This window comes from Zingiber officinale, chromosome 1B (genome assembly GCF_018446385.1).
Source record: "Zingiber officinale cultivar Zhangliang chromosome 1B, Zo_v1.1, whole genome shotgun sequence".
NCBI lineage: Eukaryota > Viridiplantae > Streptophyta > Magnoliopsida > Zingiberales > Zingiberaceae > Zingiber > Zingiber officinale.
The window spans coordinates 167,832,527-167,849,330 of record NC_055986.1 but is presented as its reverse complement, the minus strand read 5'-3'; the positions used below and the strand labels follow the sequence as shown (position 1 = coordinate 167,849,330).

Here is a 16,804-nt window from a genome sequence, read left to right as displayed (position 1 = left end):
TTAATTTATTCTTCTATATTCCGAATCTGTTTTCTTCACGGGCAGTTGCACAAGAAAGCTTCTGAGAGAATTTTAACTAGAAAGAAAACTTAGTTCAGCACAAAGAAATCTTATGAGAAAATTTGAACTGAAATTGCAATCTCAAATGGGTCTACATTGGATGGCAATGAGATGAGTTTACTTGAGAAAAGTGCAAGCTAAAAATAAGAAAACATAAGCTATCAAAGAGGTCAGGAGTTCAAGAGTCCATGTCGGAGGAAGAACTGCTGGAATCACCGGAACAGCAATCGAACCGACAAACCAACCCAGCACAAGAGCTGTGAGTCTGGATACAACACAAAGATACACTCAACCTAAGAACAAGGTCTCCGAATGTTAAGGTGTGTAAGTTCAATATGAGCATTTACCCAGTTACTGAGGCTCTCAGCAGATTGTTCATCTTGTCATTGAGGAAATAGATACAGGAGAGCAGTGAGAGTGCAACCTGTGCAAGAACAGGAAATCATTGTCATTTGATAAGTAAATTAATCTTGTCACCAGTTTCTATATACATCAGGCATTCATATATATTTTATTTAAAAATAAAATTTCTGCTGGTAAAGAAGTATTCTAGAAACAATATCTCTTACTTTAAGATTAACTCTTTTACATGCCCAAGAATGGCTAAGTGGCATGGATAGAACTTGCATCAACTTTGCTGAGCATCTGATGAAATGGGGCTTTATGGTTATGTTTAACTAGATGTCAAGGTGAGATAGTTTTGCTTTAACAGGTGTCATGATTCGATTTAACTAGCTGCCACAATTTTGTTTTAACAAGTGTCACTACTCGATTTAAATAGAACAAGAAATTTGGGTGTTTTAAGATTAGTCGAAAAACTATCCACATGTTATTTGAGCCCTTCACCAGATTCTTGGTGAAGGGGGTTGTCATGTAATTTTTATCCAGTAAAGATATAGTGTGGTGATCTGCACATGCTTTGAAGTTTAAACAAAGTGTAGATCAGACAAAAGTTTGTTTTAAGTAGAAAGTAGAGATTAACTGAGAACATACTTGAAAAGCAGGCCCAGTCTCGGAAGAGTTAGTTACACTCCAGACTGCCATGAAACCAAAGAGGAATAGTCTCCTCAGAATCACATCTGTTGTAGGAAGGTCGATATACTCTAGCAATCTTTTTATCCATGGAGGTGACTCCTCTACTCGCTGCTTTAATCTGCTTTTCAGATTGATTTTTGACTTCTTGCGCTTCCAAAAACTGGCCATAAGTATCTTCTCAAAAGCAGCTTCGACAGACTCAAAACTGCTCTCGTGCCCACCATATTGTTTCAGGAGAAAATTTCGAGCATCTAGGATTTCTTCTTCAGAAGCGTCACGAGTTATTCCAAGACGTTCATAAGGGTCCCATATGTTCATTCGAGGAAACTTGGGAACATTTCCTTCAACAAAAGACATTGTACTTTATATTTCATATCTCAGTAATAAAAAGACAGATGATGTATTACAATGCTCGAGACCATCAATTATTATAGTGACATCAATGAAGCATTGATAACTTCTATCAAAATAGTTGTTCAGGAAAGTCCGTAAATGAGAGTTTCATCCTAAGAGTATAAATCTGATACTGACATAGATTAATTTGGATGTTTTTTATTTTGAATTAAATAGTTATGCAAGCATTCATACATGTACATATTGTGCCTGTCGTCATATCCGTGTTGAGCAGAAATTCAATTTCAGATTTGTTATCATATGTTGGTTATTCATATTCATTTCAATAACAGACCCATGATATGCATGCATTGTTCAATTTTCATGAGATTTATTCAAACACTTGCTCATGAATCTTAATGAAATACAACTACCAATGCTTTTGCTATTTGACTGAGTCAAAATAAATACTCAATTTTGCCTTATTTCTTATCAACCAGAAATGAGCAATAAGAAAAAAAAACATATGTTTTGTTTACTTGAAAGGGGCTAAAAACCTCATAATATATGTCCTCAGAAAATCCTTTTCCTAACTTTTAGAATGATTTTTTTTTAACTTTAAATGCTTTTGATTCCTAAGTTTGTGGCTCTTCAGATTTAAACTTCTGAACATATATTGACGACCTCTATTAACACTGACTAAAATCCTGAGTCTCTGAGCATCTTTTTAGACTTTCATTTATGTTTGATCCAAATCTATTCAAACCTTGAAGCCCTTGTATAACTAGTTCAGCCTCTGTTCGAGCTCACTCCCAACCAACTTCTTCCTCCATGCTCCATTTGGACAAAAATGAGATTGGGGAATTGGATGGCGTTAAATTCCTTCTTCCACTCCTTTTCATTTTTAAGTAGAGAAGAGAAATTGACAAATTCGTATCTTCTTCTACCTATTTCACTCTACGTAAACGCACCATCAGTGAGCCCACTTCAGAGCTTGTTTCCAAACTCTATTCTGTTCATTAAGTAAAGCCACATACTTCTCATAGAGCATGACTAACGTATGATATTTGGTTAAACTGGTGTTGTAGTGGCGTCTTCAGCGATCAATTATTAAACCTTGAATTTTCATGTCCACGGGATCAAAATATGTCTATTCACACTGAAGCTAAACAATTTTTTAAACATCTTCCATTTCTTCTCATCATAATTTCAAGAACGACGGCGCAGATTATCCACTCAGATCCCAATAGCAAGGTGAATGACAAAAAAATAAAAATAAAAAAGTCATTTTTCTCACCGAAATCGTAAGCCTCGCTGCCGCGACCGCCGAAAGCGACATCCATCGAACATCTGGTGATCCCGACGCCCAATCCGTGAACCCTACTCCGCGCGATACTCTTCCTACAAAAACCCACCACGCGTATCCAACTCTCCGCCTCTATAAATGCACGTCAAAAAGGCAAGAAAAGCGGAGGCATACGAACCACGAGGCATGGAGAACGAGAGGACTCGGTTGCCGCAGGTGGTGCTGCCAAATCCAGGTGCTTTGGTAGAAGCAACAGATTGCAGGATTGGGGAGGGAAAGGACGCTCATCGCTCGCCCTTCTCACTCGGATAACAGAAAACGATGGCAGAGTGGAGATTGATAATGGATATGCGATGAGGACACTGTTTTGGGCCCAACAGGCCCAAGAAAGGTCTACAATATAGCAATTAGGCCCGCTAAATATTCTATTTTCTATTAAGATGGTGATTATTCATATTAAATTTGATTAATTGATTAACAAGTTTTATCATCATCATCATCTTCTTTGTTCATTTTTGTGCCTCCAAATGGGGCATGTAATTAAAAGATGTTGAGCTACTGTGTTGTCTCATGATAGTGCTTCCTGATTTATCCTATTGGCCGATGAAAAATTTCCATGGGACTGAACCGATCACTCTAAATATAAATAATGAGATTATCATTTATTTTTTCTTTATTTATTTTGTTTAAAACTCAGCAACCCGAAATAGATAGACCAAACAAACAAACCAAATCGGCTAAGTTTAACATACAATAAATTCGACCATACGTAAACGTAAGCATCGAGTCATAATTAAATGGACCAAGGACCACAATTGGATTATTTCATCCCACTTTCAGTCAATCAGTTATAGCATGGTAGTTTCCATTAATTCTTCCAATTATTTTGATCTTTGATTAACATTTTACAAAATAATGTTTTCAGACGCGTCATATAACCAAAAAAATGTCATAAAACACGGATCCATGACACGGGAATAAAAATGTTAAAGAGAAAAGTCGTCGCTCATCAGCGTTCGGGACTAACGGTTTGTCATTCAAAAATTAGCAGGGAGACGGAAAGTCAAGTACTCACCCCTCGATTAAATGCGGCAACACAAATACCAGTAGCGAGACCAAGAAGGCACCCTATGAGCAGCAGCGCCCACTCAGGAGGCGCCCCGTCCCCGAGGGCGTCGTGCGACCTTCCATCTGATCGCGGTGACAAGCCGCTCTGGTCCACATTCCGCCGACTCAGGTTCCGGTTAGAGAGCCCCCGATCCAGGTGCCGAAGAAGATCTCCAATCCCACTCTTCTTCCCCGATGCCGGACTCCCCGTGCCTCCTGCCGACGTCCCCAACAAATCTGGGCCCTGAGATTCCAGATCCAGGCCGGTCGACAAAGGGGGAGGACGGAGGAGGGATTTGTGATCATCGAGCTCGAACTCACCACCTGGCATCGTCGCCGGCCAGGTCGAAGAACCCTAAATCTTCATTGACGGGATTCAGACGTAGAATCAGAATCCTAAGGAGGAGATCTGCTTTCGCGAGAGACGGGAAGAATGGGAGCGACGATCTGGTTCGCTCTCGCTCTGGCTCGGCGAATTTTCTTAGACAACGAAGAAAAGGCAGAAAGGAACAGAGAGAAACCAGGGAGCCGCAACGAAAACGAGTGGGTATATATAGTACACACGCGTATATTTAAAAATAAGGGTTAAAAAAACGGGTAAACGGAACAAGGGTGGCCGATCACTTTCGTTATGTCGGCCACTATGGTCCCGCATTTGATAGCAACCATCGGATGGGAACAATCACGTTGGGATTTTCACATCGAACGGTTCACAATCTGCCACATCTACGCGTTCGCTGGGAACGCACCCACTACAAAGTCGCGATGCCAAGACGACTCCTCGCCAGTGCGCGACAACGGGCAGCACCGCGTTGTACACGTGTCGTCAATCTCGTGGTCCTTTAGATATGCTGGAACTAAGTCGTACCAATCACGGCGGCGATTGGGTGTTCGGAAGCCGACAGCAAAATAGGAAAAACTACGAATTGAAAGATGCCACTTATTGAGATAATATTCGCTTCGTGAGTGGGGTGGGAAGAAGTGAAAGGCATGGATTTGAAGCAAAGATTTGGAGGTCATGAGGCATAATGCCCACTGAACAGGAACGCGTGGGCAACAAAGAGCATATTCGTGGTTTATTATGAGTCTGTTGATGTTGAGACGGGTTGACGGAGATGTTGAAAATGAATATATTCATCTTTTGTTATCATATTTCTTCATTGAACCTGAATGAGGAGCAAACATTTTTTTTTAAATTAAAAATAAATAAAAGGAGTAAATAATTGTTTATTATGTTCCTATTATGATACTATTGACACAGATACAATGAGAGAAATAAGGATTCATTCACTATAAAAAAAATATCATTCAACAACACTCAAACGACAACGGTTTTATACCAAATCGTTGTCTTTTTACCTTTTAACAACGATTTTAACAAAAACCATTGTCTTTTAGCAATTTTTTTGGCCTACGACAACGGTTTTTAAAAATCGTTGTCTATTTATGTTTTTTTAAGACTACGACAACGGTTTTTAAATGCTACAACAATAGTTTTTGAAAACTGTTATCTATGTGCGTTTTTTTTTGGGATTACGACAACAGTTTTTAAAAGCCGTTGTCTATTAAGTGATGTTGAATACTGGTGTTTTTTTTCCTTCGCCGTTTTTTCCCCTTCGCCAATTTTTGCCCCGCTTTTTTTCTTTCCCTCTCCCCGAAAGTTTTTTGCCGCCGCATTCCACCCTTTTATCTTCTCAATCCGTCCCTCTTTTCTCTTTTCTCACAATCTCTCGCTCACCGGAGCCGCGCAGGAGAAGCAGCAGTCCACGAGTCCATTAAGGACGCCCTCATCGGCAAGACCTCCGACATGAAATCCACTAACAGTAAGTGTCCTCTACTTCTTCCTCCTGCATCTTCTCGTCGAAAACCCTAGATGCTCCACTGCCTTCCATCCTAGATGGGCCTCAGGTTCGCTTCTGCCATATGCGTCGCTGCCGCCTCAACTAAAAGGCCTCTCTATCATGCACTCTTCAACATGCGACTCAGTGATCAAACACAAACCCTAATGAAAACGAACCTGCGATGGAGGAAGAGATCTCTGCTGCTCTTGGACGAACTTCTTCTCCGTGTACTCGCCACTGTTACTGACACCCTTCGCCTCCCCGCCTCCCTCATTTTCAAATCATTTGAGGGGTTTTGTTCCTTACATATTTTTTATGCTTGTTTCTGCCCAAATAGAGTCCTTTTTGTGACATATTTCTGCATAAATTTTTAGTCACAAAATCTTCAATTTTTTGACTGATTTCAAGTCAATTCTTAGGGCTTCCAGTCGTGAGATGTTGGTGTTCAAGCTTAGTAGAGTTTTGAATCTACTCATCCCTTTTTCAATGATTTCCAGCATCAATTTGGATTTTTCTGGTGAGTATAGCCTCCTGCTCTATTCCAGCTTTCGGTATATCAAGTTTAAAGATTTTTAAGAGCTCGATTTCAACCTCTAGTGTGAAATTGCAGATGGGTTTCGTGAGGTATACAGGCTGCCAAAATGGAAATTTTACCTACTTCGATTTAAATCTATTCACTGCAATGTTTTAGCTCATGATCAAAGTAAACTTAAAGGATTAATCCAGAGCCTATGAGAACTTTCTGAATTCATTTTATTTAAGGTATTCTTTCCTTTAATGGTCATCCCTTTAGTTTTCTTTGTATCAGTATATTGTTATGTTACATATCTTTTTTTTGTGGGAATACTGAAGCTAGTATTTAAGTTATGTTACATCCCTTTAATATTTATTATGATTATCTGTCATAATTGCAAATAAAACTAAATTTTTATGTTTGGGGTGTTTTCTGTTGTCAGTCTTATTATTGGGGTACTTTCTGAATTATTTTTAGAGTTCAACCATGTGGAAGGAAAATGCATTTGGTAAATATATATATAACACGACAGAATATGTTGCTTGTTCTTGTGTTGGATTTATTATTAATTATGTTTTTTTTCATGGTGTTAAAATATATTCTAGTTTGCATTTTACTGCTTCACATCAACATATATATCTATATATATATATATTGACTTAAATTTTCTTGCAGCATCATTCTATCAGAAGACTGAAGCAAGGCAATCTCGCTCTCCTTCTTCCATTGTCATTGGTGGTGGATTTGCAGGGATTGCAGCTGCTCATGCACTGAAAAATGCAGCTTTTCAGGTGTTATGTCGATATAAATTAACAGTTTTTTCAGTTGCCTTTACATATTAGATTCTAAGTTCTGATATGAATGCAGTGTGTGAAGTGGCTGGGTAAATTTGTATCACATGGAAGTTTATTTTTTATTCCTTAGGTTGTGCTTTTAGAATCTCGGGATAGAATTGGTGGTCGAGTTCACACTAACTACTCATTTGGTTTTCCTGTTGACATGGGAGCAGCCTGGTATGCTTCTTTTTTTTGTGTTTTTGTTTTCATTCCTTCTGAAAAGGATTGTGGCCAGCCTTCAAAATTTCAGTGACTAGAAGTTTTAATTTGGACACTTCAGGTTGCATGGTGTCTGCAACGAGAATCCATTGGCATCTTGGATTGGAAGACTTGGTCTACCAATTTATCGAACTTCTGGTGACAATTATGTCTTGTATGATCATGACTTGGAGAGGTAATGGTTAACTGAATAGCTAACAGATATCACTGATCATGGAGACTATAATCTTATGGAGACAAATTTACTTCTATTTTTCAGCTACGCACTCTTTGATGGTGATGGACATCAAGTGCCTCAAGATCTAGTGGAAAAAGTTGGTAAGGTGTTTGAAACCATTCTGGAAGAGGCAAGTTCTTTATTAACCTTATATCTGCAGTGCTGATAACTTGGAAATATTTCTCTTGTGAAATGACTGTTCAATGTTTACAGGCTAACAAACTCAGGTATGAAACAAATGAAGACATGTCTATAGCACAGGCTATTAAGCTAGTCATGGAGAGGCATTCAATATGATGCATTATTAATGAATTAAGTCTACTTTATGAGATTTCAGATTTTTTTATTATTCATAGGCATTTAGTTTAGATCAAGTGACATTTCTCTATCTTCTTCTTACCGATGGAGTTTGAAGGATTAGGAGAATTAAGAAGCAAGGATGAAGAAGATGAAGGATTAGGAGAATTAAGAAGCAAGGATGAAGAAGATGAAGGCATTTAGTTTATCTTCTTTCTTTATCTACTTGGTCCACTTCGATCCAAGTACGATGCAAACATGGCAAGGATGAAGAAGATGAAGGATTAGGAGAATTAAGAAGCAGTGTTTTATTACTCTTCTAGTGTTGTACATGGTAAAAGTAGTTCAAATGATCCAACTCTTCAAAACTGGATATCAAGATTAGGATGTTGTGTTACTCTTCTAGGATTAGGATGTTGTGTTGTTCTACCTTTGTTTTAATAGTGTCGTTGTCATTTTGTTGGTTGCTTTTGAAATTTCTTCGGAATGTTGTAAATATTATTTTCGAATGTTAGAAAATTATATGTTAAATTTTATTTACAAATTTAGTATTTTGAATGATTTATAATACTAGAAAATTGTATAATAAATTTTAATATTTTTTTTATTTTTTATCAAAAAAAGACAACGGTTTTTCACTGTTGTCGTAAATAGTTTAAAACTGTTGTTGAAGACCCTGTTATTAAAGGTAGACGCTCAAAGACAACGGTGAAAAACTGTTGTCTTTGAAGGAAAAGACAACAGTTTTTCACCGTTGTAAAAACTGTTGTCTTTGTTTTCAAAGACAACGGTTAAAAACTGTTGTCTTTGAGTACCCCCTTTAACAACACAGCCTTTAACAACAGTCCGAAAGGGGCTACGACAACGGTGAAAAATCGTTGTTGTAAGGCTTTTTTCTTGTAGTGATTGGGCTTAATGTGCCCCTCTCAAAGGTGGAATGGGCCAATTTTGGAAGGGTGGAAAATATTTAATTGAGAGACAAATGGATGTGAAGAGAGATTACTATCGACACGAACGTGTGTGAAGGAAAATTTCCAATAAAATATTAGAAATGAAGGTGTTGGAAAACTGAATGGAAATACGAGAGTGGATGGAAATAGTATTTTATGTGTACGGGAGTTTAGTTTAACGTTGAAAAATAAGTGGTTTGAAAGTTTGTTTATATTGAATCACAATCGTTAAAGTTATGAACATATATGGAAGAGACTCTCTATCATATGAGGGTCCATAGATGATGTAAATCTAAGGTTCATATTACATTGAACCCAGGTGATTTGTATTGGGATCTTGATCATCAGCTAGAGAGAGTGAATAGACGATCACTCACTTCTATCACTTTTCTACACTTGTTAGCACAGTGGAAGTACAAACAACAAGTATAAACGAAAGCTAAACCTAAAGACTGAGAAGATATGAAGGAAAACAAATCCTAACACGTTTATTTAACGTAGTTCATAGATAATTCTCCTACTCCACGACATGTCTATAAGGTGGATGATTCCTCAATCTGTCAATGGATCAATCCCCGGAACTCCTACTAGTATAATCCTCTTTATCGGTGGAGAAATCTCACCACAAACTCGATCAAGATCTTGAATTACAATGAGAGTTTCAGAGACTTTAATTAGAAGTTAATCATCTCTAATTTCGTCATCCAAACTAGTCATTCGAAGCTCCATTATATAGAGCTTGGGGGAAGACATCCAAATTATTTTTCTACTACCAGTCGACTTGTAAAGTTACCAGTCGATTGATGCTACCGCTAGATACAACCAATGGTACTCCACAAAACCTCTAATTATGTTCAACGACTCTTTACCAATCGACTGATAACATTATCAGTTGATTGGTCCTTGGCAATCGATTGGTTAGCCGACTGTCTCCATAGTCGTTGGGCACAGAAACATTCTGCGTCTGCCTCAGTCGACTAGCAACCCTGAGTACAATCACTTGGCACTCATCTTTAATCGCACAATCTCGACCTTGCCTTCTGTTGGTGCAGGTTGCACTAATAATCTGGTTTTGATATATGACAAATATGTTAAAGTTAGATGTAATATTTGTCAAACATTTTCTACCAAGTGTGTAGGAGTTGGCTAGTCTGAGGGACCTGACAACAAAAGGAAATCCAGCTAGGTCTGTGGACCTGATAGCTAGTGGGAAGTTCAGATAGATCCGCGGGGCCTGATATCTAACGGGAAGTCCGGTTGGGTTCGTGGGACCTAACAACGGGCCAAAGTCAAGTTGGGTCAGCGGACCTGACAACTGGCGAAAAGACCTGGTGGGTTAGAGGCAAGTCAAGTTACTGCAGTTAGTACTTGAAGGTAAGCAACTGGAGGAGAGATCCAATGAGGGTGTGTTCCCCGTTGAGGGAATTGTAGGCGTCGATCTAACTTACGTCCATTTGGAAAGCCTAAGTTGAGATCTTGACTATATCCTGGTCTTGAGGAGACAGGATCTAATTACTACCCTATCTGCTATGTTATGCTAACTCTATTTTGCAGAGTAAATATAACCTTTGATTGCCCGAGCTGACCTTTTCTTACAGGGAGAAGATTGCTGAAGAAAATGACTCCGGGTGCCCGGAGCAGGTTTGGGCACCCAGAGCAGGTTGGCCTAGGCGGGTCGCAGGTGCCCAGGCGATCCGAGGGCCCAGACTCGGTCCAGACTCTCGAACCTAAAAAATCATCCACAAGCTGACGTGGAGTGAAATCACGGATCGATGCTTGAGAATAAGGAAGGAAGAAGATCGGGGGCTACGAATGAAGAAATCACGGATGAATACTAACCCGAGCCATTGTTCATCGGCGTGAAATTTGGGTTTTAAAGTTTAGGTTTGAACCGGGTTCAATTGTGGAATTGGGTTTGGTTCAAGTGAGGCTTTAGGGATTTGTTAGGGGATTGGACTTTGTTGAGCTCGATGGGTTTGCTCCTTGAGATGGGTTGGAATTGAATCGAACCCAAGTAGGATTTTGGGTTTCTTCACTTGGTTGAATGAACTAAGCCTCCTTTTAAATTGGTTTAACTTCACTTGAATCATGTATCAATTCTAATGTCCTACAAGACCAAATTTAAATTGTGAGGAATATATCATGAATTAAGATAAGAAATACAATTGAACTCAAAATAATTCTCAATTTATAAACAATCCAAAATGTGTCAATTAACAAATACAATTAGTTCAAAATCTCCGAATATCAACCAAAAGGATATGTCAAATAATTGAGTTATCAAATGCCTCGATTGTAACTTCGTTGGCACCATCATAGCCCTCCGTAGCTTCCTCTCCCTCAATGTAGACTCCATCCGTGACCCCTCACCTTCGTGTTTCAATGCCGCAACTATGCGCAAGTAGAATTCAACATGAAAGATATTCTTTTGCATGTGCACGATTGGTGGACGACCACCCAACGATCAAATACTTGGCTTGTTTTAGAATTATCAAGCTCGCGAACAGTTCGAGTTCGACTCGTTATTAGCTCGATTATCAAAGTTAACGAGCCTAACTCGTTAAGCGAGCTCGGGCTCATTTTCGGGCTCGTTTAGAATTTATTTTTGGCTCGTTTTAGAACTTATTTTTGGCTCATTTTAAAATTCATTTTAAGGCTTGTTTTAGAGCTAGCTCGTTTTTTTGGCTCGTTTTAGAGTTCATTTTTTGGCTCAGTTTAAGACTCATTTTAAGGCTCATTTTTTTGGCTCGCGAGCCTATGAACGAACATGTTCGCGAGCTTACAAGCCGAATATCCTTAAGCTCGAGTTTGGCTCGATAAAACTGTCGAGCTCGAAATCGAGCTCGAGCTCGGCTTGATAAGATAAACAAACGAACTCGAACGAGCTTTTTACCGAATCGAGCTCCGAATAGCTCGTGAACTGTTTGGTTCATTTACATCCCTAGTTGCGACTCTACATCTCGGTGGCTCAAGGACTTGTCTATCTGCACTCCGGCTATGGCTTCCTAATCATCCACTGCAATCTAAAGCCATCAAACATTCTTCTCAACAAGGACTAGAAGGCATGTGAGATATTTCGGTACCATATATAAAAAATTAATGATACATGACATTTACGTTGGATTTGGTAAAAGGTCATAAGTTGGTATCGACGTTTCTATATAGTCAACCCCATAGTCATATATAGAAAGCTAAATCAAGAAAATAAGTAAGCCATCAAATAAGAGAGTATTCTTATGGGTTTTATTGAGAATAAATTCTTACTTGATTTGATAATTTTATCACATGGTGACAAATTAGCCCATCCCCATATATTATGGTGGTAAAAGGTGAATACGCTCACCCCCAGCGCCCTCGCCAATTCGTCCTAGAGCTAATACGGAAGAGGTAAATCACGAGCGGCTACTAGTCTTTGGAATAGTGACTAACACATAAGGAAGACATTTTCCTCACCTTTACCGAGATTCGAACCCTATACCTCATGATGATAACCCAACCCCATAGATCATGACATTTACATTGGAGCACATAGATAGATAGAAAAGACAATCATATGGGTGAATATCATTCATACCTACAAATACAAAATGGATCACAACGCAGCACAAGCATTTCATCGTCGATAAAGAGGGGTGACCATCGATGCCGCCCTCTATTTGATCCGCCACGGTTTAGAAGTCGCGTATAAATATGAAATTCACGTAACTACTGTACACTGAGACAAATACAATTCTATCATTATGAGGCTATAAGTATTGCTGATTAAGGTCGGTAATTAAGTAGTAATTGACCCTAAAATGGAAGCTCAGTTGGCACCGCGATTTAAAAAACAATGGCTAAGTAACAACAGAGACAAATTGCCCACTGTTTGCCTGCTTAACAATCAAATCAAATCAAATCGCACACTATTAATGTGGAAAACAACACCAATAATTACTAAATAATCAATAATTACTAATCCAAAGATTAATAATTCGATGGATATATCACATCAAACACACACACTCAACAGCCCCAAAGATTATAACTGTGGCAGTGGCAGTGTGCCTGCCCCATCTCTGTGGGCCCCACCACCAATTGAATCGATCCATCTCCCCTACCATGACACATTGACACTGCACAACAGAAGAGACGTGAACGGTTCTCCGATCTCCATTTGCCGATTTTTTTCCTCTGTTTCCGCACGTGCACGGTGCATGCACCCTTCCACGACCTTCCATTTTATAATCATAATCATCCATCAAATGCATCAATTAGGAAAAATACTCTAAACCTTTTTATTTTTTATATAATTCCGAAATAACCCTTATTTTTTTACTATCAGATAGTAGTTATGAGTTTATAACTACTAAATAATTATACCGTATATACTTAATACTAATAATACGTCGATAATTGTTACAATATAAATATTTCATTTCAAGACAGAATTAAGAATCTGGGGAGGGGCGAAATTTGTGGATTTAAACCAGTGTTTTAAATCGCGTAGCGTTGATTCATAGCGTTTTTGTCTTGTCATTGCGTAGCGTAAATAGCATAGCGTATAGCGCAAGCTTTTCGTGCACGTCAATGTTTAAATTTTAAAAAATAAAATATACTTATATAAGTAAAATAAAAATAACATAATCTAAAATTAATCATAATAATTCATTACATGTCAAAATATCCCATACCAACAATTTAAAAAGTCTTATAATTAAAACAACATAACTTAAAAATAATCAGTATCATCCAACTCTATATCACTATCATCATCAATAGTGTCTATGGTTGGAAAATTTCCACTATCAAAAGTTGGAATTACTCCATAATTTTCAGCATCAAGATGATTATCTTCCACATCAACAAGACTCAACCTTGCTTGTTTGTCTTTGCTTCCACCTATTATATAAGAGATACAACATTTAAGAATCAATTATAGGTGAAGTAGATATAAATAAATAATCTGCATATACTTAGTGCTTACTTGAATTTTCAGCAACTCTTTTTTTTGAATTCGTAGGAGCAACTTCAACTATATCCTCAACATCTTCGACTCGCTTATCTGAGTCGAAAAGACTTTCAAAGGTAGCAGATGGCACACTCACAATAGGATCACTTTCAAATAATTCATCATCTTCAAGCCATTTAGTAGTTACGGGGAGAACTGGACCTTCTTTCTCAGTTATCCATTCATCATCTGAATTAATTTCATCAACTACAATGGGATCAATCTTGTCTCTCCTCCTAATACTTCTCTCCCTAAGCTTGAAGTTATATTTCACAAACACCAACGCATTCAACTTTGCATGTTCAAGCCTATTTCTCTTTTTTGTATGAATCTAATATTACAAAAAAGAAAACATATATATATATAAATAAACAATGATATGAAAATTATAAAACAATTAAAATTCAAGTAGAGTTAGAAACTTAGAATACTCACCGATTCAAAAGTGCTCCAATTTCTTTCACATCCCGAAGCACTACAAGTGAGACCAAGCACTCGAATTGCAAATGTAGTAAGCTCGGGTGTCTTACTTCCAAAACGTTCCCACCACGAGACTAATAAGTAATAACATTAAAAAAAATTACAAGAATGTATATAATTTTAAAATATGAATGCTAGTATAATTTTACAAGAACAGTTACAAGAAGAAAATTTTACCCGGAGTTCGCAACATTCTTGTTCGTTTTGCTATTGGAGTTCCAAATTCTCCTTCAGCTTTATTATATAAGTCCAATTGGATGTCTGCTTTAAGACGATCATCAGAAGACAACATCCTATCCATGCAAGTATACAATCCATCTCTAACTTCATCACAATAAGAAAATCTTTCTTCATAACGCAATTGCGGATTCAAATAGTACCCGGCCGCGTGTAGAGGATGATGAAGTTGTGGAGTCCATCGTGAATCAATTTTTTTCCAAATAAGTTTTTATTTCAACACCCCACAATTAAATTTTATTGTCTCTTTTGCCTTATCCATAAGTTCATAAATATATCCCATGGCCGATCTCTCCTCCGAATCAACTTCCCTTAACACACTTACAAGAGGAACAACACTCTTAACACAAAATGCAACATGTGGCCAAAAGTTGGGATCATTAATAACAATTCTCTTCACGACCTTCCCCTGAGTTGTTTGAGATAGTGGTGAACTAACCCAATCTTCGGAAGCAAACATTTGTTCAAGTGGCCTTTTAACCTTATACATACTCTGAAGAGTGAGAAATGAAGTAGCAAAGCGAGTAACAGCGGGACGGAGAATTTCTTTACCGTTTGTATACTTTCTCATCAAAGAAAGTATAGTCCCATGACCATAAAGGAATTTCACAACCATCTTAGCATGCTCAATTGTGTCAGAAAAAATCTTCAACTTTGCAATATCCTCCAACATTAGATCAATGCAATGCGCCGCACAAGGTGTCCACCAAATTCTATGTCTAGTCTCCATAATTTTTTTCCCCGCCTTAATGCAATTCGAAGCATTATCCGTGACAATTTGAATTACATTTTCCTCTCCCACCTCATCAACAACATCATTAAGATATTTAAAGATCAATTCCCCATTTTTAATAGAATCTGATGCATCAATAGATTTCAAAAAGAAAGTGCCGGCGGGACTATTTACTAAAAAATTGATCAAACTTCTATTCTTTCCATCCGTCCAACTATCGGACATAATAGTGCATCCATATTTTTTCCATGTCTTTTTATGCTCCTCATATATTAGGTTGATGCCATCAACCTCAGCTTTAAGTATCCAAGTTCTTAACTCATGCATTGAAGGAGGCTTGAACCCTCTTCCATATTCCGCAATGCCCTCAACCATAGGCAGCCAATAAGGATCATTCACAACATTAAACGGAAGTGCGGCAGAGTAAATAAAACGACCAATTCTACGCTTCACATCAACCAACAAATCTTTTTTGTATGTCGAATTTAGAGTTGTTTGTCGAGGTTCGGAACTAACAAACCCATGAAGAGTACCTTTACCTTTTGATTCACCACTACCAGAACATCCAATTGAATTTCCCCCTACACTTCCAACTTTTGATGATTGCGTACTCATACTTTGGGGACCTTCACCGATCTCTCGTAACAATTCAGTTTGTTTACTTTTAGATGCTCTAATTTTGTCAAGTGATTCTCTAATTTCTTTCTTAATATCATCCGGAACACTAACACAAGGTGCAACCCCTTTATGAGTTTGAGCTAAATGTTCCTTCAAGCGAGTAATCCCTCCATTCGATATATGATGACAAAATTTGCACCGAACAGCTTTTTCCCCTTCATTTTGATAACAATACTTCCAACCAATATCTTTTTTATCTTTTTTTGATAAATTCGTAGACATTGCAAATTCTAACTAGACAATCAAAATCCTAGAAAAACAAAAGAAAAAAATCAGAATAAATAATTAATTAATTAGAAACAAATCAGCAAAAAAAAAAAATCAATCCAGGGCATCTGGATCGATCATTGCATCGATCCAAGGAATTGGATCGATCCAGCGATCGATCCAGGGTCGAACAGAAAGGATCTGGATCGATCCAGCGATCGATCCAGGGTCTGGATCGATCCAGCGACCGATCCAGGGTCTGGATCGATCCAGCGACCGATCCGGATCCTTTCCTCGAAGGATGAACGATCGACCGATCGAAATGATCGATTGATCGATTATCAGCAAATCAGAAGAAAGCGGACGAATCGATCCGGATATCTGGATCGATCATTGGATCGATCCAAATGCCCAACTTATCGCAATCGCTTTTGCTCCTTCGAGAAAGAAAGGAAAAGGAACCAAACGAAGAAAACGAAAGGAAGGAGAAAACTTACCTCCAATCTCCGTCCCTCACCACTCACAGGTCACCGCTCGCTGCTCGCCGATCGCCGCCTGTCGCCTCTGCAGTCTGCCCTACCTTCGCCTCTGCCACAGTCACGATTCGACTCACCTTTGCCCTAGCTATTGGTAAGTAATTTGTAATTTTAGCGCCGCTATGGGGCGCTAGGGCATGATAGCGCACGCTATGCGCGCTATCGACGCTTTTGTCCCGAATAGCGTGGGCTATTCGGGACAATCGCGATTCAGCGAACGCTCTGCAG

At 38.4% G+C, this 16,804-nt stretch overlaps 4 protein-coding genes across 4 annotated transcripts; 1 reads left to right on the top strand and 3 right to left on the bottom strand.

The window, feature by feature from the left end:
- Nucleotides 1-110: 110 nt before the first annotated feature.
- LOC121990134 (protein CHAPERONE-LIKE PROTEIN OF POR1, chloroplastic-like) lies at nt 111-3,042 on the bottom strand. The gene is made up of 5 exons (XM_042544350.1): nt 2,913-3,042; nt 2,726-2,829; nt 1,054-1,436; nt 408-484; nt 111-325 (listed from the first exon to the last, which is right to left on the bottom strand). Exons 1-5 carry the CDS (start codon nt 3,020-3,022, stop codon nt 178-180), a joined length of 822 nt encoding a protein of 273 aa, XP_042400284.1. The 5' UTR covers nt 3,023-3,042; the 3' UTR covers nt 111-177.
- Nucleotides 3,043-5,738: 2,696 nt separating this feature from the next.
- LOC122044819 (polyamine oxidase 3-like) lies at nt 5,739-7,947 on the top strand. The gene is made up of 7 exons (XM_042604958.1): nt 5,739-5,974; nt 6,057-6,199; nt 6,872-6,987; nt 7,121-7,209; nt 7,313-7,426; nt 7,511-7,598; nt 7,682-7,947. Exons 1-7 carry the CDS (start codon nt 5,739-5,741, stop codon nt 7,763-7,765), a joined length of 870 nt encoding a protein of 289 aa, XP_042460892.1. The 3' UTR covers nt 7,766-7,947.
- Nucleotides 7,948-13,378: 5,431 nt separating this feature from the next.
- Nucleotides 13,379-14,627, bottom strand: LOC121990146. The gene is made up of 4 exons (XM_042544358.1): nt 14,363-14,627; nt 14,141-14,259; nt 13,682-14,036; nt 13,379-13,596 (listed from the first exon to the last, which is right to left on the bottom strand). The coding sequence occupies exons 1-4, from the start codon at nt 14,484-14,486 to the stop codon at nt 13,427-13,429; spliced, it is 768 nt and encodes a 255-aa protein (XP_042400292.1). The 5' UTR covers nt 14,487-14,627; the 3' UTR covers nt 13,379-13,426.
- A 6-nt stretch (nt 14,628-14,633) lies between these two features.
- On the bottom strand, nt 14,634-16,055 carry LOC122044803. The gene has a single exon (XM_042604957.1). The coding sequence runs from the start codon at nt 16,053-16,055 to the stop codon at nt 14,634-14,636; it is 1,422 nt and encodes a 473-aa protein (XP_042460891.1).
- Between the last annotated feature and the right edge of the window lie 749 nt (nt 16,056-16,804).